Source organism: Pipistrellus hanaki (assembly GCF_964339955.1).
Source record: "Pipistrellus hanaki genome assembly, chromosome: 8".
Taxonomy (NCBI): Eukaryota; Metazoa; Chordata; class Mammalia; order Chiroptera; family Vespertilionidae; genus Pipistrellus; species Pipistrellus hanaki.
In genome coordinates, this window is record NC_140510.1 from 76,404,491 (window position 1) to 76,428,967 (window position 24,477).

General features: G+C 38.0%; 1 protein-coding gene across 1 annotated transcript in view; it reads left to right on the forward strand.

Moving 5' to 3' along the window:
- Positions 1-24,477, forward strand: part of PARD3B (par-3 family cell polarity regulator beta) — an 861,040-nt gene that overhangs the window by 431,811 nt on the left and 404,752 nt on the right. Inside the window, exons 6-10 of the mRNA XM_084892180.1 lie at positions 2,862-2,948; positions 9,149-9,274; positions 11,662-12,020; positions 14,409-14,548; positions 15,659-15,787. Coding sequence (XP_084748306.1) covers positions 2,862-2,948; positions 9,149-9,274; positions 11,662-12,020; positions 14,409-14,548; positions 15,659-15,787 — 841 coding nt within the window. The remainder of the gene's footprint in view (positions 1-2,861; positions 2,949-9,148; positions 9,275-11,661; positions 12,021-14,408; positions 14,549-15,658; positions 15,788-24,477) is intronic.

Genomic DNA, 24,477 nt, shown 5'->3' on the forward strand with positions numbered 1-24,477 from the left:
CCACAGCCCAGAGACCACAGTGGAATGGCAGTGAGCTTACTGAGAGGCAGTGGCATGCACAGTGGGGCCTGGGTGAGCAGGAGCAGCAGCATTGTTGGACTGCCGATTTGGGCCTGATCCCAGCAGGCTATGCCAAAGGACCGCACCGGTGCATTTGTGCACTGAGCCTCTAGTACATAAATAAATATAAGCATATCCTGCTCACTGGTCCCTGAACTCTGATCCATAATTTATCTAAACAGATAGCGTTGATAGCATATTTTCACTCTATGAGGTACTATGTCTAGCCCTACTTGCTATGTTTATCTTCCACGAATGATGTATAGAGAGATTTCTATGGAACCCTATCAAATTTATATAATACTGAGGTTTGGATTTTTTAAAAATAAATAAAAATGTATGTACTAGTCTCTGAGGCTCCCTTTTTTAAAATGCGTTTCTTTCTATCTTGAAATGAATAACAGATAACAATTTATAAAGAGCATGGTGGGCCATGGTATGCATAAAGCTTACAATGCTTGTCTATATTAGCTAGATCAAATTCTCTGTAAGTGCCTGCATATTACAGTCAACGGAATTGAAAGTCTTGTTTTTTCTAATATAAAAACATTTTCATAGTAGTAATTTAACAGTTGTCAAATATCCTTCTAGCCAAAAAGTATGCTGTCCTGTATAAAGATAACATAAAAGTTCATTCTGAAATGTTGAAAAATGAAATCTTATAAAGTAGAAGTGAACCTTAAAAAATGCATTCCCCCCAAAAGTTTTAGTATTTGAAATAAGATTGATTACTTTAACAGATTATAAGATTTACTTTATTAAGTGAGTATAAAAATACAGGACTGATAATCATTAAAGAACAGACATCAATATGAAACATAGAACTTAACTTTACACAGGGGTCTTGAGGGAGGTAGAGAAATATTTGCGAAAGAGAAAAAATGAGAATCCATAAAGGCATTCTAAAACTTCTTTAAGCTGAAATCTCGAAGTCTATACTAGACTAAACACTTGCATTCCAAAAACCTTTATATAATTCATATGAGTGCCATCTATCAGCATGTGGGTACTTAATACATTTATTAGGAAAGATAAGTGTTATGCTCTAAGTGCAAAAGTATAAAAGTACATCGTAAAGGTTGAGATAATAAAGTTTCAATGGTTAAATGAGACTTTAGTCTTTGTTTTTAGAAGTCTTTAAACCAATACCGTAACCTTAGAATGTGAATGTTTTGGTCTAGTCTTCCTCAAATACCTCCAAATGCACTATATATCAGTTATTATATAAAGATGATTGCCTTGTGGTCCATTAAAAGCTATATAACATTCTCTGCCCACCAAACAACTTCTATTCATGACTTATAATGCATTTCTTTGCCTCATATTTTATATACATATATTCATATAATGTCCATATTCTCACACAGAGGGTACAGAGCAGAATCTATTTTATCCCATGATATTATCACTCTAAGATTTGTTTTGTTTCTAACTTTCATTCCAAGCATCTGCTATAACCTGCTTGACTGAACAAGTTTTAAATATGTTAGCAATATCTGAGCAAAACTCATTTGAAATTTATTATCAGATTTGAAATTCCATCTTATTCCCACAAATGTTGGAAACTGACATGCTCTTTTTTTTATTTTTTGCCGTTCTTAATGATAATAGGTTTGCAATGAAAACACATTAAGAATTAAGCCTAATCCTCTGATGAGAATATATTTAATGTATTTATTTTAGATTGCTGATAATTTAGAGAATATTTCATGCAGAGAGTGCATCAGGCATTTGCTGTCTTAATGCTGTTCTCAACTTTACAGCAAGAAGCCAAATTTCAACATTTTCAATTTGGAGCAGGAATGCATTTGTAAGCAGCTGTAGCTCTTAATTTGACATCTAGTTTCAGGTCATTTTCATGTAAATAGAAAACAATAGAAACCTGCTTACAATTTCCATAACTGGGATGCTTGCTTTAACTTTATCATTTTTCCTCTGGCAATTTTATTTTCCTCTCTCTGGGATTAAAAGAGCCAATAATTGTTCACGGTTATTATTTCCCATCTATATAAAAACGTGTTAGTTCCACATTTTATTACTCAAAAGCTCCAAGGGTCTTCTATATTTCAGTCATACACACTATCCGTTAATGTTTCTAGCTCCTCCTCTCCTTAATCTGGAGTAGGTTAGTCAGGTCAGCCTTTCTATTTCTTTCTGTAATACATTTTCTCCAGGCTTTATAATTTTTTTCTACCTCTAAAAAATGTACAGAGGTGAAAATTTGGAATTGTTCCATTGAATACAACTGATGCCTTATTAGAAGGCAACTTTAAATTTTGATTTATAATGCTTTGGACATGGCCATATATATATTACCAACTGTGGCTTCACAGTTGTAAAATCTAATTCTTTGATTTTTCTATTAAATACATATTTTATTTCATTTTTCCTCTGTTTGGGGGAAAATCATACTTCATGATTACTCAAAGCTGTGCTTAGTTCTATGTATTTTACCATCTACACGGTAATTTTCAAGTGTGTCTCAATGGGGAAAAATTTTATTTTTTTGCACATCCTTTTAAATATGTTGATTTATGTAGATTAAGTAGGAAGTTATTTTTGTAGGTAGTCATTTCCATTTGTTCCTCTTCTAGGAGAAAAAAATAAGAAATCAGAAACTCTTTGAAGCATTTTATTTCCTGAATCTTCTGAACATGATCAGTAAATCATGCACTCCTTTGATTTTATCTGTGCTGTTAAGTTTATAGAAGTTGATATAATCCTAAAATCATTTTTTTAATGTGCTTCATCTGTATTTTTTTTTAGCAGAGACTCATCTGTGTTCTTTTTTTCTGCCCCAGTGATCTGACCAGAACAGTGGAGATTTCAGCCGAAGGAGGCCCCCTGGGAATACATGTAGTGCCTTTCTTTTCTTCTCTGAGTGGAAGGTAAGATGCTCTTCTAGCAGAAGCTCATGCTAATGAAAACCCTGACCAGAGCTCATTTGCCCAAACATTTCTCAGAAGAGGATTAAGTGTGTATCTTTGTTATGCAGATGGACACCTCAAGATAGTACTTCTGTTGGCCACTTATGTGTTAGAAAGAAAAGGAAATTATTTATTTCTAAGAAATTATTTATTCCTGATTTTATAATTAATTATGAAGTACTCTCTTTATGTATTCTTATCAGTAATATGTAGTAAACAAAATCCTTAGAAAAGATTTGAATATATTGTTAGATGAATATTGCAACTGAATTTTTTCATATTATAAAATACACTTCAGCAAATGAATATAGTAATTCCAAACTGATATTTTTTTAAATATTTTTCAGGAATATAAATTTTTAAGATAATAAATAGTATAACATGTAATCAGATCAAAAGCTGTGCATGTTCTGTTGATGTTAGGTATAGTAGCAAAATGCTATCATGCTATTTACTTTAAAAATATGAAATGTGATCGATTACAAATAATTAACCACATCCTTTAAAATTTTTACACTGGTGAATGTTAATTTAGATTGTGTTGGCATTTATTGAAATGAATGTCTAGGATATTCTAACACATGAATGTGTAGGAAAAGTTCAATTTTAGATAGAGCAATGGAGTGAGAGCAAGTCCGGAGATCTGGATTTTGTGTGACCTAGAGAAAATCAACTGACTTTTCTCCTCTTTGGTCTCCTGAGCTGAAATAAAGTGTTCTGATTTTTGATGATGCATTTAACTTAAGAAAACAAATATAGCAAACTACTTAAAATCATGTCATATGAAATACTGATTTTCTTTTAAGTTTTTGAGAGTCCTTGTCAATACAAATCTAAAGGCAGTATCTTGTTGAAAAGTGACATAATATCTAATACTAGTTTTGTATGGTTGTTATAACAGTATTAATATTAGCTCTCTGGTACACATTTAATTTCCATCAGTATCCAGTTGGATAGATTTCAGCTTAAGAGATCAAAGAGGAGAAAAGTGAGTTGATTTTCTCAAAGTCGTACAAAATCCAGATCTCCAGACTTGCTCTCACTCCATTGCTCTATCTAAAATAGAACTTTTCCCAAAGGTTATATAGTATTAATTTACTGGTTCTGAATATTTATTCAATTCAGGCTGCCATATAGCAGGAAGAGCAGGTTTAGGAATGATATTTTGGTTGGCATCGTTTTCAGCAGGTAGCCATCTGCTACCTGTAATTGCGAAGTCATCACCTTTTTTTCTGCAAATAACAGCTGATGCCAAGCTGTTGCCAGAATGGATGTTCCTGAAAAAGAAATGAACTGAAAAACCAGTGGCTCCTTATTGTCTCATTTCCTGTATGTGTTAATAAGCGTGTTTATAAATGTTACGGGTGATGGCACAGGACAAGCGGAGGCTGTTTTTGATAGACAACGAATGTATTTACCCAGTTGTCCTGAGAAAGTCTGATGGCTTTTGGCAGAAGTACAGGGGTAGAGCTTTGTGAAATACCAGAGGGATTACAGTACAGGCCCTTTAAGCTTAATGAAGCTGAGCTAGAACACACCATCACCCCAATGTCCAAAACGTGAGGGAATCTACAACGTGACAATCAGCACACTTCATTTTCAATGGTTTGGAAAACAGGTTGACCCTCTGGACCAGCAATCACCTTCTCTCACTTCAAGTGAGAAAAACTCACTGGAATTTATTGATTTCCTCCCTTCTCCCTCCTTTTCTCACTTCTCTACCATAAGTCTCGTAGAATAGTGGAAAGAGGTTTGGGCTTGGATTCAGAACACTTGGATTCGAATCGCGGTGTTCTCTTTTTATAACTTTGAGCAAGTCCCCTCAATTTGCCTCCTGTGAATACCTATTTCACATCAAGGTTATGAGGATTAAATGACATTAAAAATGTGAAAGCCCCTTGTAAAGCGCACACCATATGAATGTGTAAATGGTCAGTATTATTATTATTTTGGCTAAAACAGAAAAGCTTAGTTCAACAATGAACTTTTATAAGTTCATGGTCAACTGTTCAGTAACTTAGTGAAATAGTTGTGTCACTTTTTTCTGGATATCCACCAGTATTATAGAAAGGAAATTTAATTTTAAAACATAAAAAAAAATAATATGGATGTGGAGACATGAGCCAATAAAAGTTAAGTAATGAGTACAGGCTGAAAAAGCACACTTAACTCAACCCATGTGTCTAGATGCAACTGGGTATAGAGCGTGTCAGACAAGTGTCTGACTTCATAACGCCATATGGTTTCGCTGTGTGAGAGGGGGTGAGGTGAGCTAAGGTCAGAGTGGTATACTTAGTTCTTAATTTCCTTCCATTTATTGGTCTGTGTCATTATTTTAAATTAGAATTTACATTTAATTATTTACTAGGACTACTGTAATTGGCTTTGCCTCCAATTTTTTTTTTAGAAAAATACTGCCACACCTGTTGTTGAATTAGAAACCTAATCTAAGCTAGAACACCCTGAGTACAATATAGTGTACAAGCCTCAATGGATTCATTAGCTATCACAGCACAGGGTGCTGAATGCTGCTTGTATGGAGAGCTATTGGCTTGCACAGTAAAACAAACAAACAAATATATATATGCTAAGTTTTGGCAAGTAAAAAAGCAATGTAATTTCATTTTTTAAAAAAAATCAACATGGTTTTGTTTTATAAGTGAAGTCATTGAATCTCTTTGATTTTTAGTAAATAAAAATACTATAGCTCATTTTCATAGTAAGGACAGCTAAATATGAGAGAGAAGATGGAAGGGATGGGTAAAGAGAGGCAAAAATGTGAAAAGAACTGATGTGTAGATCAAAATGCTAAGCTGGGAGAGTGGCGGAGGCCATGTGATACAGTGGGAAGAATGTGAGGCAGCTAGGGAAAGGGTGGGTTAGTGCCTAAGTGATTCTCAGAAGACCAAGAAGCAATTGCTACCCCTTTGATTCTTCGGGACTATGGATTTCAGCCTCCTTTATCACTGCTCATTAATGCAAATTAGCCTGTTTATCTCAGCTTATAACTCCTCGACCGCATTAATCATTATATCCTGAGAGTCTTGGTCTCAAATGAGACAGCTAATGCAGCCCACCAGTTTGGGGCAAAGTGGATTATCACTCTGATTCTTTTCTGAGTCTCTCATACTCTGCATGAAATCAAACTGGAGGAACCCATTCCCTCCAAGGAACAGAGAAGCAGGAATGGTTTGCCAGGGACCAAACTCATAAAAATCAGGCAGTTTTCCTTTTTACCAAAATTGCCTCTGACACATGGCTTTTAGAGTTGGGCTTATACTGTCAATAAATTTTTCATGGAGAGTTAGATTATTTAGATCAGCAAGGGTCACATAGCATGCTCCAGCTGTAAAATGCCAGCTAAATTGCAACCCAGTGGCCTGAAAGAATTAATTCATCTCCCAAAATGTGAAATTAAATCCTACGGAGTAGCATTACATGACTGATGATGTACTGGATTAAATTAAAGGAAGACTTGAATGCTTGTTAAAAAAATATCACTTACATAAACTAGTTTAGAACCACATGTGAGTCTCCTAATGGATCATGTTATTGTGCATCCACCATAACAAAACTCCAAAATGTGAACTCTCAGAGAGTTGTTGAATTTAGGAAAGAAACACTAGTTTGTTCTATTTCTTCGCTTTTATATTTTTGCATGCCCAAGAGTTCAGCTTTTAATATTATGTTAGATTAAGGTAGGATTAGTGCCTTAAAAATATTCCTTTGAATCTAAGATCCTTTATCAAATAGCAACCCTGGCCCCTTTCCTCCTCCACACAGAATGAGGTTAAATTACTGACCTCCTGGAACTAGGGAGAGAAGCGTAACACCTCACCACACACTGAGCCTGTGACCCAGGGCCTTCCCTGAATGGGTGGTATGACTGTTTGCAGTCCTCTCTCTTCCACCTGCATACTGTATCCATCCAATATGTTTGCAGTAGAGATCTGAGTGTCACTGCTGTGCTTCTCCTACTGTCATATCGAGATGACATGCACCCGTTCAGCCAGCTGAGGCCCTGGCGGCAGAGGCTCCAGTTTGTGGCTGTTCCAAACAGGAAGATGGGTTTTCTCCTCCAGTTTTCTTAGCAGCAGCCCTTTGTTCATGGCTGACCCTATTGTTCACCCATAAAGCGTACTCATATCTTATTCAGATTTGAGATGTAATGCAGAGGGGCTATATACTACTAGCACATGAGGCCCCTGTAGAATGAGATGATGAAGAAAAACAGGAGGACCAGGGAAGAAGAGATGGAAGCTTCCCCACACCCGGCAAATTCCTCATGGAGAAGGTCTTTCTTCCTCACTCTTGGTTACAGCTAGGACCCTGACATTCCACAAGGAACAGGGAAATCCTCAAATGAGAAGTATCTATTATAGACATGAATTTAATATCTTCTAGTTTTCTACATAGGTACAACTGATATGTAACATATTTACACACACACACACACACACACACACACACACACATCTATATATATAAAAGCCCAGCGACCAGAACAGCAGAATTAGAAGAATGACCAATGGCTATGATGCGCACTGCAGCAGCCAATCAGCCTAATCTGGGCCCCGATTGCCCCCTGCCTACCTGGTGGTGGGAACAGTTGGCCAACCACCTATGGCCCCTCTCCCCTGATGGCCTAGCCCGATGGGCCCCCCATTGGGCAGGCTGGCTGGATCCCACCCATGCATGAATTTCTGCCTCTAGTTATATATATATATATATATATATATATATATATATATATATATATATGCCTAAGTGACCAGTCAATCAGTTGCTATGACACACACTGACCACCAGGCCACCGGGGGCAGATGCTCTGTGCAAGAGCTGCCTCCTGGTAGTCAGTGCATTCCCACAGCAGGAGCCCCATTCAGCTGACCGAGATGAGCAAGAACGGCTCCTCTCCAGCCACCTGCCGATTCAAGCACTACTACATTCCTCGGGGGGATGTTGGATTCTGGTTTCAGCTAGATCCCTGCAGGCCATGCCGAGGGGCCCCACCGATGCATGAATCCATGTACCAGGCCTCTAGTATACATACAAAATTCAATTCTTATGTTTTTATGGCTGTAGTTCTTTCTCCTTTCCTTTCTTTTCCAGTTCCTTCTCTTCCTGACTTTAAGCCACAACCACAAAACACCAGGAGCCTCCAGGTATCCTCTCTGAATCCAGATTGGCTGAAATTTCCTCTTCCCAAAGCCCTTCCTCACAGCACTGCCTTGCTCAGAAGCAGGGGGTGGGGGTGGGGGTGCCACTCCAACCTTATCGGGATAAGTCCATTGGCAAGTATTCAAAGCCCCTCCACTGGCTGCCCCAACCAGTGTTAGCTCCCACACTGCTCCTCACACAAGGCCAGCTTACACAAACACACAGCGTTTATCCTGCCTTTTTGTTGATTCTCTTTCTCCTATCCAAATTCTACTCATTCTTCTGGCCCTGTTTCATCCCACTTTCTCCCCACATCCTTCTGTGAAGGATGTAGGCTTATTGATAGTGTCCAGATTTTTAATTTCTGCTTTGCTCTAAGCATGTACTGACCAATTGCCCTGGCCCTACAACCTTGTCTCGTGTGCCTCCCTCCTGAGCACATAGAAGACACAAGGCAGATGTTTGACTCCATTCATAGATGGGACCAAACTGCCTTCTAAAAGGAGCAGTAAGATCTGTGCTTAAGTGTTGACTTTTTAAGATGCAAATTATTGAAACAGATATTAAGACTGCAGAAACATTACAGTGAATACTAAGTCATCCTCTCCTGTTAATGATCAAGTTGCCTCCTTGGCACTAACTATGTACTGTAGTCAGCTGCAATGCCCTCCTCCAAACCACCAGCTTTTGGTATCCTCAATGGCACTTAGCCACCGGAGCCTTCTCTAAGTTTCCCATAAGCACGAGAAATGGGATTGTAGATTTATGTACCTGGGTAGGCATTTATGTCTATTTGTCTTGAAGGGATTTTTCTCTTTTGAGTGAGTTATGTTTTTTGTCCTTTTTTTTCCACTTAGGATTTAAATAACAGTTACTTGAATATAAAGCATCCTTTTTTTCATAAATAAAAATTAGTCCTTATTTCTGAATAGTTGCAAGTGGAGAAATAATGAGCATATTATTATTCAGCAGTTGCACTTCAACCTAAATTTTGCATTTAGGATTCTAGGACTCTTCATCCGCGGCATTGAAGAAAACAGCAGGTCCAAGCGGGAAGGACTGTTTCAGGAGAATGAGTGCATTGTAAAGATCAACCAGGTGGACCTCGCAGACAAAACCTTTGCTCAGTAAGCATTGTTTTTCTCATTGTTTTATTTATGGTATGATGCCTACAATGTTTACAATCATTGCTGAGTTCATTAGGATCAAAATTCTAGGTAGAATTTTAATCAGTTTCCTTTGAGTGACCCAAGACTACCCATTTTTAATTGCAGCTTATGTTACAGCCCCAGGAATGAATGGTAAACTGTGGAATGGTTTCAACCTTCCCAGCTGGTTGTCTTTCTGGGACATCTATAGATGGGTTTGTTTTTCCTGGGATATGGGTCAGTTAAACTGGTATTTAATGACTCTTCACAGACTGTTAGTTCAGCTTTTTAATTAACTTTCTTGGTATCTGTCGTCTTCCTTCAACTAAATATCTGTGAGTGATGTCTGTGCAGACTCACTGAATAATAGGAACAAAGAGGGGGATTAAAATACCCGTCCCCCCAAGAAATCATTTCTCTGTGCATGAAAATGTGATGGGAATAGGTTTGTTGAGTAAAGATTTAGAAGATGTAACAGTCTACATGTATTTTTTTAAATGTATGCTGGCATTGCCTTGGGATTCTGGATCAAGAAGATAAGTGCGATAAATGCTTCTTCGTAATCATCACCAATCTCTTCTTTCTGATCAAAATAACTCATAATATGTCCTCCCTGTGGCCATTAGTTCTCAGTATAGTCTGTGGAAGGGGGAGGCAGGCAGTGGTTGTGGGTTTAGGGAGCATCAAGCACTGGTTGCTTTGGAAGAAAAGGAAACCTTAATTGTCTATTTCTGAAAATAATGAATAATAGATAAAATTATAGTCATTATTAATAATGATATTATTTTTATAAACCACTGTCTATTACAAGGACTTGATAAGTATGTAATGCAGACATTACATTCCCTATTTTTGAGAAATGGAAATTGGGGCTCATAAAAATTCAGTATGGGATTAGTTGAGAACAAAAACTGACTCCTGGTCAAGGAACTGGCCAGGACACTGGGTTTGTCATATGTAATCTTCTCCTTCCTCCACTACCCTCATGGGCAATTCAGCACTTCAGAAAGTTGAGTGGGAGCAGATGGCAGTGGGAATTATGATTCATTATTATTTGGTGTGGCTGCTGGTAACAGAGGACTGAAATAAAAGTAGCTCATGCAAGATTTACATTCATTTTTTTCTAAGGGAAAAAAGTATGGAGGTGGCAGTCCAACATTGATGTTGTGGGTCCACCATCATCAGTTTAGCAGGCGTCTTCCCTCTTTCTGCTTTACCATTCTTCTTGTGTGGCTGCTACTTTTAAGCTGTGTCAGGAACACAGGATGGCTGCTGGAGATCCCTCCATCACTTCTGAGTTTCAAAATATAGAAAAGAGAAATGGGAGAACAAAAAAGTCTCTGCTTCCCAGATAATCCAATTTCTCTACCCCTTCACTTATGTCTGATTGGCAAAAAAAGCTGGGAAAGAGAGTAATTTTACCTCATCATAAGGCATAAGGAAGAAGAAGAAAAAGTAGTCAGAAATTTGAGGATAAATATAAAGTGCTAAGACAAAAAAGTAAAAACTATATGTGGTCTACAACGGAGTGACCAGAATAAACAGGAGGGTGCATATGGGATTTAAACCCACTGTGACATTCGGCTCAGCCCACACACCTACCAGATGTCTCTATGAGGAAACGTTTGTGTCAAAACTGAACTTTGGGAACACAACTCATGGTACAGAAAACCTATACTTTAGAATGAAGTCCTAAAAGGGAATTAATTGATCATCTGATCAATATAAAAAATGATTTTCCCATCTAAAATTAAAGCTTGCTTTGCTATTTACTTCAGTATTCATTACTGAATTGATTTAGAAATGCTTAAAAGCTGTGGTTTCCTAGACAAATTACTTAAACTCTCTGAGCCTCAATTTTTTCATTTTTGCAAAATGAGAGCTAATTTTACTGAGCTAACATGGTCACTAAGAAGATTGAGAAACTTGCCCAGCCAGTATGGTTCAGTCGTTGGGCATGGATCTATGAACCAGGAGATCACGGTTCGATTCCTGGTCAGGGTACATCCCCAGATTGTGTGCTCAATCCCCAGTTGGGGTGTGCAGGATGCATCCAATGGATGATTCCCTCTCGTTATTGGTGTTTCTATCTCTTCCTTGCTGTTTCTGGAATCAATAAAAATATATTCTTTAAAAAAAAGAAGATTGAGAGACTAATGCATATGTAGCTTAGTACAGGACACCTAATGGTCAAGACCTGTGTGGTAACTAGTATTTGTTTAGCAAAGTCAAGCTCGTTTAGTAGAGATAGCATCTCCTATGCCTATGCTGCTCCCATCACGGTGATGCTGGCGGGCTTTAGAGATGGCATTGCTAACCTCAGTTCTTTACATGTCTCCTTACATGTTTCCTAACTTTCCTTCAAGGGCTCAAGACGTCTTCCGCCAGGCAATGAAAGCTCCCTGTGTACTCCTCCACGTGCTTCCCCCTCAAAACCGTGAACAGTATGAAAAATCAGTCATTGGACCTCTTAACATTTTTGGTAACAACGATGGTGTTTCAAGAACAAAGCCACCACCTCCTGTCCACACAAGATTGGGAATAAAGACCATGAATCTCACCGGAACAAGCAGCCCCGAAGAAGATGGGTCACCTTCCCTGCAGCAAAGCAAGAGCCCCCGAGTACCAAGAATAGGGAGAAAGCCATCCTCTCCCTCACTCTCCCCTCTCATGGGGTTTGGCAGCAAGAAAAATGCAAAGAAAATTAAGATTGACCTTAAGAAAGGTAATTATGAAATTATGCTTAATAGCATTCTATTATTGTAACATGTAAAATTGGTTAAAAGAAATGCATTAAGGCTATTTTAGTTAATTCTCCTTTCATTTAATTGCATCAAAGAAGGGATTTAACTGTATACTTAGGTAACAAATTTCTGAAAACTGTAGTACTTTCTTATTCATCTCTTCTTGTGAAGAGTGTAGGTTATTTGGAACAAGAAAATAATGGAGACATGCTGGGGAATGCAGAGAATCATTGCAAACTTGATAGGCACAGAGCAATATTGTAGCACAAGTTAATACTAAATAGACACCAAAATTCAGTTGTTCCTGTTTTGAGCAAGATTCATGACTTTTGAAACAACCTTAGGCCAAGCTCAAAAAACATATGTTTTTGGTTCTCTAACATAGTTTGGGACCAGCAAAACAATTTATTCCTCAGAAACCAAACATGTGACAATTAGTCATATCACTGATTCAACATTGCAAGCAATTTTTAAAAATATACTTAATTTCAAAGGCATGTCTAACCTTTTATTCATCTTTTTCATTCCTTCTATCCATTTCAAATGCAGATCAATGAGACTAGATCATGGATGTACATACATCTTTATGTAATATTATCATAAACATAGGCATTCATGCATTTCCATGCCTTTGTTTATTTTGTAACTTCCCTTTCCCCACTGCAGCCTTTTATAATAATATATGATTTTTAAGACTCAATTCAAAAGACACCAAGATCTCATAGATTCTTGTCTAAATTAGCAGATAATTTAATGATCATAAGTAGTTTTAGGATGCTTATTAACATATATACAAAACAAATAACATGTACCTTTAATAGAGATTATTCTGAAAGATCCTCTGGTCAAAATTGCATCCCGCTATAAGAATTCTATACTGGGAAGAAAATGTATTGACTGAAAAGCACAAATAGACCAGTGTGCTTAGCAATTGGGCTTTTTATATAAATGCATAATTAGTGCTTTTTGTACAAGTTACCCAATTGTGTGTAGATATAGGACTATGTGCTTTGAGGATTGATGAATCAAAAGTAGAATGTGGCCTTAAAAAAAATCCATCAGAAAGCCTTGATTGTAAAAATAAAGAATATAACATCACAGTTGTACTTTGGGAAGATTAATCTGACAGTAAAAAGATATACCAAAGAAGAAGCCAAACAACAAAGGCTCAACAAAGGGTGCATTGCAGGTGTTCAGATATAATGTGTATTCCTTAGTAGCTAGATGTAGGAGGGACAAAAGAGAGAAATTACGGTTATTGCTGAGAGTTTCAGGCAGAGCAGCTTGCATGATGGAGATGCTATTTCTAGAAATTTTAAATTCCTGTAGATGAGTACGTTTGAAAAGGTGGGGATCTAGATCAGAGAACAGGTTCATAGTGACTTTTGAAGAGCTGGTAAAAGTATGCACATGGTGATTTCTAGAATGCCGACACCAGAGAGATTAGAGCCAAACAAGGACAGTGAGGTGTCATTTATAGGAGAAGACAGTTTGAGCCAGGAGCTGGGCAAAGCAGAGTCTGGAGGAAAAATGGTTCCAGGCAGGTCCTTGGAGAACATCTATGGCTGTGGTAGAAAAGTGGGTGAAAGAGAGAAGGACAGATATGATATGATCAGAGTGGTAGGAAAATAATCAAAAAATAAAAGATACAGAGACCAAGGGGGAGTTATTTCAAGAAAATTGTTGCTTAAAAATGTCAACAGTAGAGAAGGGGGGAAATTAAGAATAGGAAGAATTAGTGGATATACTCACAAGTAGATCACTGGTGTTAGAAGACTGAAGAAACAGTAAGATTGAAGTAAGAACTCTTTAGGATAGAGAAATCTGAGCATACCTTTAGATAGAGTGAAAACCCATCTCCTTACCACCTTTAGATAGAGTGAAAACCCATCTCCTTACCAAGAGCTTGAAGATGTAAGCAAGCGGGACAGGAACATCAAGAGCGAGTGAAGGGACAGTGGTTTGCAATGTACAAGGGACAGACACACATAGAGGGGGCCCTAGGGGAGCCCGCTATTTGAGTGCTGCAGGACTCATGTCCCAGGGTCCTTTGCTTCTAATGGTTAACTGAGAATTCAATATCCCACGAATGTGAATAACATGTGGCATTTCTTTTAGGGCCTCCTTATTAAACAAAAGTGTCACATGTCTGCACTTGGCCCTAAATCCCCTTTGATGACACCATAGCCTGTCAGAAACTATAATCTATATTTGAAACTAGAACATCTGAAACTTATTTAAAATATTTGTTGGAATGTAACTATTTCACTTATTCTACATTAGTCTAATTGGGTAGATTTTAGTGTAGGATTGAATATAATATTATTCCTCTTACGGTAACCCTGCATTTTCCTGGTCTTATTTACTAGGCCCGGAAGGACTTGGTTTCACTGTGGTCACTAGAGACTCTTCCATACATGGTCCTGGTCCCATTTTTGTGAAAAACATTTTACCAAAGGGAGCAGCAATAAAAGACGGCCGCCTGCAGTCCGGGGACAGAATTTTGGAGGTAAGAATTCTATTCATGAATAACTTCAATAAAATATATATAAGTACATGAACATATATTGAATAGAATATATTAAAAATCATTACTTAAATACAAGATAAAGACTTTAATTATAAAACTCGTTAATAAGCAGGCTAACTTTGTAAGCCCCCGATGAGACCAGTGATACGGGGACAAGTTACACTGAGAACTTTTCTCAGTCTTCTTTTTCTTAGTTTCACCTCTTAGGGTTTCTGGGGGATTTGGATCAAATTTAAGAGTTCCTTTAATTAGGGGTAAGAATCTCAAAGTTACACCCAAGCCCTGGTAACAATTTCTTTAAATTTCTTTTAAAAATGGGGCAGCCTGTCTCTGGTTGATCTATGCTAGAGGAGAATTTGGAATTACCCAATGCAAGAGGCTTTTTTTTTTTCTCATTTAATTTTGTTTGATAGCATCATCTCCTCATCTCCTTGGCAAATATCAATATATATTGTCAGTTTACCGTTCATGAAATCAGCTTTGTTAAATGGAACTGCTGGTTCCATTTAACTTCCTCATGGCACAGAAGCAACACTACATAGCTCTGTAGGCAGTTCTAGATCATGAAAATAGATGTACTGAGTGACACCACAGCTGCAAATGAGAATTCCCAATCATCTATGATGACCTGATGACTGTAATTTTCCAAACATGGAGAACGCTGTAACAAAAGATGCTGTTTCCAGAGAAATTTGCCACATGATAATGGTCCATTTCTGCTTCCTGCATGAGGCAGAAAATGGTGCCAGCAAAGCATTTGCAATACACTTCCTTCTTACTTGAAGAATCGTTCTCTGGTAACTTTCAGTTTGATTTTTCCCCTCATAAGATTGTAAAGTCTTAGGAGAAACTGCTTACATTATTTACTCGCTCTCTGAGGCTGTCCAACACCTTAGCAAATGGTGGTTGGTGTATTATTATTATTATTTTAAAACATGGTTGGTTTGGGTTCATGTGTTCACTACTCATGACTTCAGATCTTCGTGGATTGTGGGGAGTCCATTTGCTGCTTACTTTCAAAAAACAATTAGGGTAGAAGGAGATGGCAAGTGTTATAATCATGATGGCTCTTATGATTGTCTTCATCAGGTGAATGGCAGAGATGTCACTGGCCGAACTCAGGAAGAGCTGGTGGCCATGCTGAGGAGCACCAAGCAGGGAGAGACGGCGTCTCTGGTCATCGCCCGCCAAGAAGGATCCTTTCTGCCCCGAGAGCTGGTAATGTTCAGACAAAGCTAACTGAACTCAGTAAACTCTTAACATCTAAAGGAGGGCATCTAAGTCCCAGGCTTCATTCACACCAAGAGTGCTTTGCTGCACTTGGAGTATCTCAGTTTTAGGATGTTAATGAAAGGAGTTGGATACATGCTGCTTACTGGTGCAAAAGACCTTTTTAAGGAAGCAAAACAATACTCAGCTGAGTAAAATATACATTGAGTATGAACTATGCGGTAAAACACAGATAGCAAATATGCCAATGGCCCTGCCTTACTGCAGTTTGCAGTCTAAAAGGAAATACAAATATAAGATATTAAAAATGGTGATGAAGAAGACTGTTTAGTGTTGCAGTAACATATAACAAGGGAATTTGACCTAGTCTTGAGGGCTAAGAAAGATAGCGAGAGGGAGAGTATTTCAAGTCTTATTAAAAATGTATACCTTTTGACCTTTTGAACTGTACCTCTGGTAATCTCTCCTAAACTGATTAGCAAATATGTGGGAAACTTTTGTGTCATTTATTTTTCCCTAAGTTCTATTTATTGTAGTGAAATATTGTGTTCTATACAACCATAAGGTATTGGTTTGGTAAATACCTGGATGCTTCTAAGGAAATATAAGTACTTTGAATAGTGTCTGTGAAGAATTGCTAATAACATGAGAAAATGTTTATAGTATATTGTTAAGTTAAAGACCAGGGTATAAAATGATCTATGTAGTATGATCAAATTACATTTAAAAATCTGTTTTAAAAAAATAACTGAAAGGAGATGTACCTGAATAGCTTGAATTATGAGAGAATTTTATTTTCTCGCTTTTTTTACAATAAACACAAGTTATATATTTTATTATTGATATATTTGAAAAGGCTATATAGAATCTTCAAAGGACTTTTTATGGCTAATAGCAAAGAGGAATAGATGTGATAAGAGGATTTTTATTACCCTTTGGTTTTTATTTTATTTCCTCTGAATCTATATAAGAAATTACAAAAGCACATATGCGTAATATAATAGGTTCCCAGAGTTAGATCAACAGAGGGCTAGTAAAGAAAATTGAAAAAGAAAAAGTTTAGGACGTATCATAATTGTTACCAGATATGTGAAGAGTTATTGTATAGATTTGAAAGTAGATAGTTTATATTCATTAATTTACTTTTGCATTAAGTTAACAATTTATTGAGCATCTGCTGTGCACTAAATAGGAGGTTCTGGGGATGCAAAAATAAAACTCATGTTTGCCCTTAAAGGAGGTAAGGAGTGCTATCTTTGTGGTTTATGGCACTAATTCTTCTTCCTTTTCCTATTTCCCTATAAATCTTCCCAAAGCATACAAGGCAAAGAGACGAATGTATAAGATGATGGGAAAGAGAAGGAATAATTGAAAGGAAACCCCTGCCACAAAAATGATGCTGGAAAAGCAGTCTTTTGGCCGGTAATAATGAGCATTAATATATGAGAGAGGTGATTCAGCAAGGCTGTCTATTCAAACATGAATATAAACTCATATACAGAAGATTAGGCTCAGAGTACATATCGTAAAGGTTATCTAGTCTGATCACCCTAATGTGAGGATTTTTCCTGAGAGTATCCTAGGCAGATAATGAGGCAGGCTCTGTTCCAGTATTCTATATAGCCCATTTCCTTCTTGGACAGCTCCAATAGTTAGAAAGTTCTTGGAACATCATCACTTCCAACTACTTGTTTTGGTACAAAGTCAATAAGGACAAAGGAGGTGGGAGTGCTGACTTTGTGGTTTATGCCACTAACTTTTCTTCCTTTTCCTATTTCCCTATAAATCTTTCCAAAGCATACTACAGGGCAAAGAGACAAATGTATAAGATGATGGGAAAGAGAAGGAATAATTGAAAGGAAACTCCTGCCACAAAAATCATGCTGGAAAGGCAGTCCTTTCCCATCATCTTAATTAGTGGCATAAACCACAAAGACAGCACTCCGCACCTCCTTTCCTCTACTTGACTCCTATAGCCAAGCATTTTGGAAGAAGAATCTGGAATTTTTATCTCATCTCCTTGCTGAAGCTTCTTACTTTTCCTAAAGAGAAATGCTGAAGAAACTTGGAGTCTAAATCCCGCCCTAAAATTTAGATAGATTTTTCCTTCGATCCTTTATTTATCCCAACATCTTAATCTTTTGCTACAAAAGTTGAAGTGGAAAGAAACAATAAAAAGGAGGCTGCATGGATACATGGCAGGAAGCCCTTCACTTCCGGTCTACTTCTTTGGTTACTGGAGACAAAAACTCAGAAAACCTCAGTGTGGTTAGGCAGTACGTGTTTCAGGGACAGGAGAATAAGAAAAGTTTTATCTGTGTGTTCTGTTGAATAGAGTCCTGGAAGAAGCAAATTCCCATATAGAAAAAGAAACTTCCCAATCACCCCCTGTGCATGCAAAAGAAACCAATGACAGAGCTCCAACTGGAAACTCAAACCCTCACATGCCCCTGGTTCCCTAACAGTCCCTATGCCCTTCCCCTTTCCCATGTGTCCTCTAACTTTCCCACTCCCCACTCCTACGTCCTTCCTATAAGCTCCCTCTTCCACCAGGTAAGGGGGGAAAGGATGTTGAATCTATCCCAATTTGAAACTCTGAATACATTTTCACTCAAAGGCAATTACATGTGGAATGTAGCAAATGGAATAATAGAATTTTTAGACAAACGGGAGCTGGAAGAGTCTGTGAGTCCAGCTCTAATTTTCAGTTGAGAAAACAGGTTCTTTGTTATTGAGTAACCTGTGTAGGTCCCCACAAGAAGCAGGAACTAGAAACCTAAGTTTCTTGACACGTAGTGTCATCTCTGGCGTTCAACTCCCTCCCCTCAACGTCTGTATTCCGTGCTTACTGTGTGATCTAGAGCTGGTCACAATGCCATTCTGAGGCTCACTTTCCTCATCTGTACCCTCAGATTTTTGTAAAAATTATCAGAGTTAATATATGCAAAGCTTTTAGCCTACTTTATGGGCCATTATAAGTTATTGATGTATGTTAGCTATAATTATTTATTCTTGTACATTACTACTTCTGTAGCAGTATTAACATAATACTATACTTTAGATTCATTGTGGAGTAAATAAATGTATGCAGTTTTGCCTGGAATTAACCACTATTTCAAACATTGATATTTTTTATTATTTTAAAATGTAATTTTGGTATCCAAAATACAGAATTGCAAACAAGTCTTATAACCAACCAAGTCCATAATTCAGGACAGCCTGCATATATTATTTCATTTTCATTTAATAGAATTTAGCAAAATTTGATTTCTATCCCAGAAAGTGACATCATAGCCCGAGCCCACCAGAGAACATATTAAATTAATTGTGCAACGACAAGATTGAGTGCAAATAAAGTATTTGTTCTCATTGTTTTTAGTTTTATACAAAATTTGGAGAGCATATGGTTAGTATCCATCTCCTTAGAATTCCCTGGCAAATCATCTCCACCCTTTTAAAAATATTTGACTTCTAACTTTCCAAGTATGTACAATATTCTTTGTAACCACAGCAAAGCAAGGGCAGTTGAGGATTAGAAGGACCTAAGTAAGGCGGACCCGGAACCTTTGTTTAGGAGAACTATGGGAGAGCATCCTCTTTCCAGCCCGAAGGCCTGCCTTAGGTGCCAAGGAGCATGAACCATGCAGCAAGTTGAAAGAGGGGTCATGCTTGGCATGCACAGGAGTGTTTCCATGGGAATTACTTCATAGTGCGGCATGCACTAGACTAGTTGAAAGAGCAAAATGAAGAACACCGTCCTTTGTGATAGAGCTTTGTATTTTCCTTCCAACTAAAAATTGAAGATGGTATCGCCTTGGCCTCTTCTCCCTTCTTGTGATTGATGTGCACACTTGACTTTCCATTGAAAACGTGGCAGGGTGAAGGAAGGACAGCACTTCCTGCTTTTGTCTTGTTCTATCTCCTTGGAAGACAACAAACCGTGTTTATTGTTTTCTTTTCTGAGAAGCTGCCCTCTCCCTTTTGTTAAGCCTTGCTATTTCAGAAGCTCGATACCCTTTCAGTGGCACAGCTCTGCCTGTTTTCTGACAGTGAAATCTGCCTTGTTTCCTTGTTATCACTAGCTTATTGTCAAGTCTTAACACTTACAGTCAGGGGACCGTGTGGTCAGCGGTGCTACAGGAAGCCCCGATATAGGATGGCCTCTTGGATGTGAGGCTGTCACGCCAAAAGGCCTTGGCATCCATTTCCTGGTCATTTCTGCTGCCTGCCACATACGAGATGTGTGCTGAACATTGGCTGGGCCACGTCCTTCTTCCAGAGCTGTTGGTTAGTATCACAAATTTAGCAGCACCTACAGCCCACCTTCTTTCCATCTGTGGCAAGCTGGGTAAGAAATCAAATGAGAGGAATTTATGGAATAACATTACAACTATTTAGCTCTTCCTGGTATCTTTACCAAAACAACTGTGCATCTGAGATAATCCTTCCAGAATCCTTTGATCTCCTCGCCCCCTCACAGGGTGAGAGTTTATTAAAGAGGTGTTCACATAAGGAATATTTTTGTAGAAGGAACTTAGAGATTAGTGTTGGTAATAGAATCGGAGGGGAAACTGCTGTGTCTGCGTCTGCACTTGAAATGAAAACTATGCTACTTAATCGGTGGTTTGTTTGGTCTGTTCAGCGACAGACTGGTCTACAAGTTCTTTTCCATCCCTGGGACCAGAATTTGTTTTATATTTTTATGTTCATGCAAAGTGTGGGACAAAGCCATCTTTCCATTTAGGAAAGATCCTGAAAAACTGAAGGTTTTATCTTTATTCTTTGCCTTACTTTATTTTTTTTTAAGAGCTTCAGAGAGAGCACGCAATACTGTGTTATGTCCTATTTGTGCATGTATATGTGTGTGTGTGTGTGTGTGTGTGTGTGTGTGTGTGTGTCTTCTTTCATTTCTTGAGGAGAAAGGAATATTCTGCCAATTTCTTTGTTAACCTCTTTAACATTTCATATTCTGACCTACTGCCTTATCTTTAAATTATCCTGAAAATCACAGCAATCCCTGGTGGGTAAAACCCGCTGAGAAAATTTCCAATGTATTTATAATTTCTACCTGCCAAGTATGCCTGCTATTAAATGACAGTCTCTGCAAGTGGGATTGACTTTATTTCAAAGAAGCAAGTTGCTCCTGCCTGGTGGGATTGAGATCCAGAAGTCGGCCATATTTGTCATGCTGGTTTGACCTTCACTTAGGAAGAGTGCTCTTGCTGAGAGAGAAAAAAAAGTGATGCACACATGTGTGAGGCTCCCTTCGTAGCTGCTGAGCTTGGAGTATTTCCGCACTTCCTACTCACCAGTCCCTGGGACCGCCTCAGCCACTGACAAGTGGACCCAATTTCTTCCTGGCTTTCTCTGTCTTCTTAAGTGAAAAATTCGCATCTTCAGATGTCAAATTATTGAACATCATAAATCATGCGAGAAATTTTGTTTGAAATTTCAGATGAACCTCATTTAACTGATATATTATTGTACTCCCTTTGGCTATTGGATTCAAATGATTCCATGCTTAATTAACCAAGGTACTTAAGGAAGAGTGAATATTATAGCAGCTATTGTGGATAAGTAGCAGAAATTAAAGGATGATTTTAGAATGATTTTTCTATGTAAACCAAAGTCCCCGGGTTATGTTTTGAAATTTAAGTTATTATACAAAAATCAAGATGCACTGCTATATTTTATGGAGTCTTCTGGTAACACAGTTCTAGTGACTTAAGATGGAGTCTGTGCTGAAATACAGCTATATAAATATAGCTACATTTCTGCTTTCCTCTATAGTAATTTCTACTTCCTTCTTACTGTATTTCCAGTCAACCAATTTGTGTTTAATCCTAGTCAAGGCTTTGCAACATGAACTTCAGAGGTTTATTCTATTATAATAAGATATGCTTCTGTCCTAAGGGAGCCTCTAGCCCATAAAGAAAAGAAAAATGATGAGTTGATGAAATTGGGCATATAAAGTGTTGCAGTGATTCAAAGTTGGGAACCAAGGAACCTTCAAAAACACAAACAGACTTTGCACTGGCTGGTGTTGCTCAGTTGTTTGAGCATCATCTCATGCATTAAAAGATTGCCTGTATGATTCCCGTCTACTGATTGGCTGAATGGCTTAAGATACCCTATTGAGCCCCCATTTCTGATCCCTAACATGGGGATCAGACTATTGTCAACTTAAGAGACTTTGCATTAAATGAGATGCATGTAAAGTACTTAAAATAGGACACAGAATTGGATTCAACATATGTTATCCTTACCACCATTGCTCATCTGGATGAGGAACACTAAGTGTGCAGTTAGGGTTTCCCACCCATTGGTGATTGAGAGAGAAATGAAGGCAGAAAACTTTAGTTTGGGTTTGATAAATGTTGGGGTGACAGAGTAAGAAATATCAATAATTCTAAAGTTTTGACTTTGGATGTTTAGGGATAGCATTAAGAGATGTATAGGTTGGTTTGGAGGGGAAAAAAACCAAACAATTATTATATTCCTTTCATGGATTAACACTGGCCTATGGCCCTGGGATGTCATCATATTTTCCTTCTCCTTGCTCTTTAGCCATCCCAAACTCTTCTCACCAATTTAAATGTTACCAGGGCCCTCTCCTTCCCAAACATTTGCTAAGAGCCTCCCCCCTGTCTAAGACACCCTTCTCTTCCCTTTCATCTCACAGCTTCTTAAGATCTCTACCTACAAGATCTCTACCTACAAGATCTCTATCACTGCTGTAGAGCCTAAGACCATCAAAAAACACAGTTATTTATATTACATTTCATAACAGTTATGAAGTAGCAAGGAAAATAACTTTATGGTTGGGGGTCACCACAACATGAGGAACTATATTAAAGGGTCGTGGCATTAGGAAGGTTGAGAACCACTGGAATAAATGAAAGCTCTGCATTGTTAAAGCAGATGACAGAAGATTAAAAAATGTATTACTAAACAGACTATTACCCCTAATCCATACCTAACCTTTATCTAACACATTATCCAATTAAACCAAATAAGAATATATGCAGATTTTCTCAGATTTCAGGGCATTAGCAATCTTAATTACAGCAACACATGACAGAGTAGGGATAGTTAATATTGCATATAAATGACAATTTAAACAGTTTAAATTATCAGAACATTTGCATAATCTAGTACAGTCTACTTGTAAAGATATAGGAAAGTTTTATTACCTCACATTTAAAAATATTAGAGGTATTTTAAAGTATTTAAAGTATTTTGAATGCTTCAATCTTTGGCTACAATAGCTTGTGAGAACAGTGGCTCTCAAAGTGTGGTCTTAGACCAGCAATGCAGTATCACCTGGGACCTTCATACACATGCAAATTCTCAGTCTCCCTTCTGAACAAAGAAATGGGAAACTCTAAGGATGGGGCTCAAAGAGGTAATTTAACAAGTCACAAGCGCTCCAGATGATTCTGGGCTCACTCAAGTATGAGAAGCATTGGAATAGCGGTTCCATTGTAACAGCATAGGACTACAGGGTAACTTAGTGACTGCAGTTGACTAGCTTCAGTAATCACACTTTCAACTTTATCTCTCTATAGTCTGCAAACAATGTCTTACTTTGTGGAAAACATGCTCTGAGAAGTTTAAGCCCCGTGTCTCTTTGACCACGTGCTCTCATTTTGGCCATGGGCCAGTGCTGAGCACAATCCAGTTACTCAACTCAATTACACCTGATTCATTTAGGCAAACTCAATTGTACTTGACTTTTCCAGGCCCATTCGATTGTGCTTTCAAATTTTCACACTCAATTTGATTGTGCTCCAAATGTGTTACATGCCACCTTGTAACTTGTAGATTTAGACACTTACCAGAGGAGGTCTTTATAGGGGAGCTTAAAAGATTGTGTTATTAGTATTTGTCTGCAGTCACACCAATTTCCCTTCTCCCTTCCCCTTCATCTCCAACATAGGATGCTAGAATGTAAGGGATGTTCCATTGGCCTCTTACATGGACCATACCCTACCGTCCCCCACATACTGTGGTTGAACTCATGGCAAAGATTATATAAAGCTCCTAAGAAAGTGATCCTCATTTTCTATCACACAGCAGCTCTGCTTAGTTGTTCCCATTTATTTCATTTATTTTGTTTGGTTTTTAGATAGGACAAATGGGGCATGGAGGTATGGGCCCTCTTCAAAATGTACACTGTTGGTCAATATCAGAAACATTTTCTAAGTAAGACTTCCACCTCACCGAGATGGGCATCATGCCTGCTCTCGCTTGTGCTGTGCATGGAGATCCTAGGTCCTCAATCTCTGCCAGTTTTCTGAATGTGTTCAATAACCCACAAGGCTGAGGGATTAATAGTCATTTGCTACTCCCTGGGAAGTACTTATACCTGAAAGAATTTTACTGAAGCCTTGTCAGCAAAATCTAGTCTTGGTAAAATGGATGATGATAAATGCTCTGGTTCAGCATTATTAAAACAGATGGAGGAAGTGCTGGCCGCTTCGCCTGGTTGTATGGCTTCCAGGTGTCAGAAGGAAAATACTTAATGGCCTTTATCACAAGCCTGGTTTTGTTGGAGGGTGGAAGGTGGTGGAAGGAGGAGTGCTCCATGCTAAAGGGAAGCTCTCTTGACATTTCAGAGGACCAGGGCCTAATTACATTCTCCTGCAAAGTTACGGTAAGGCCCAAGAGCCGTGAGG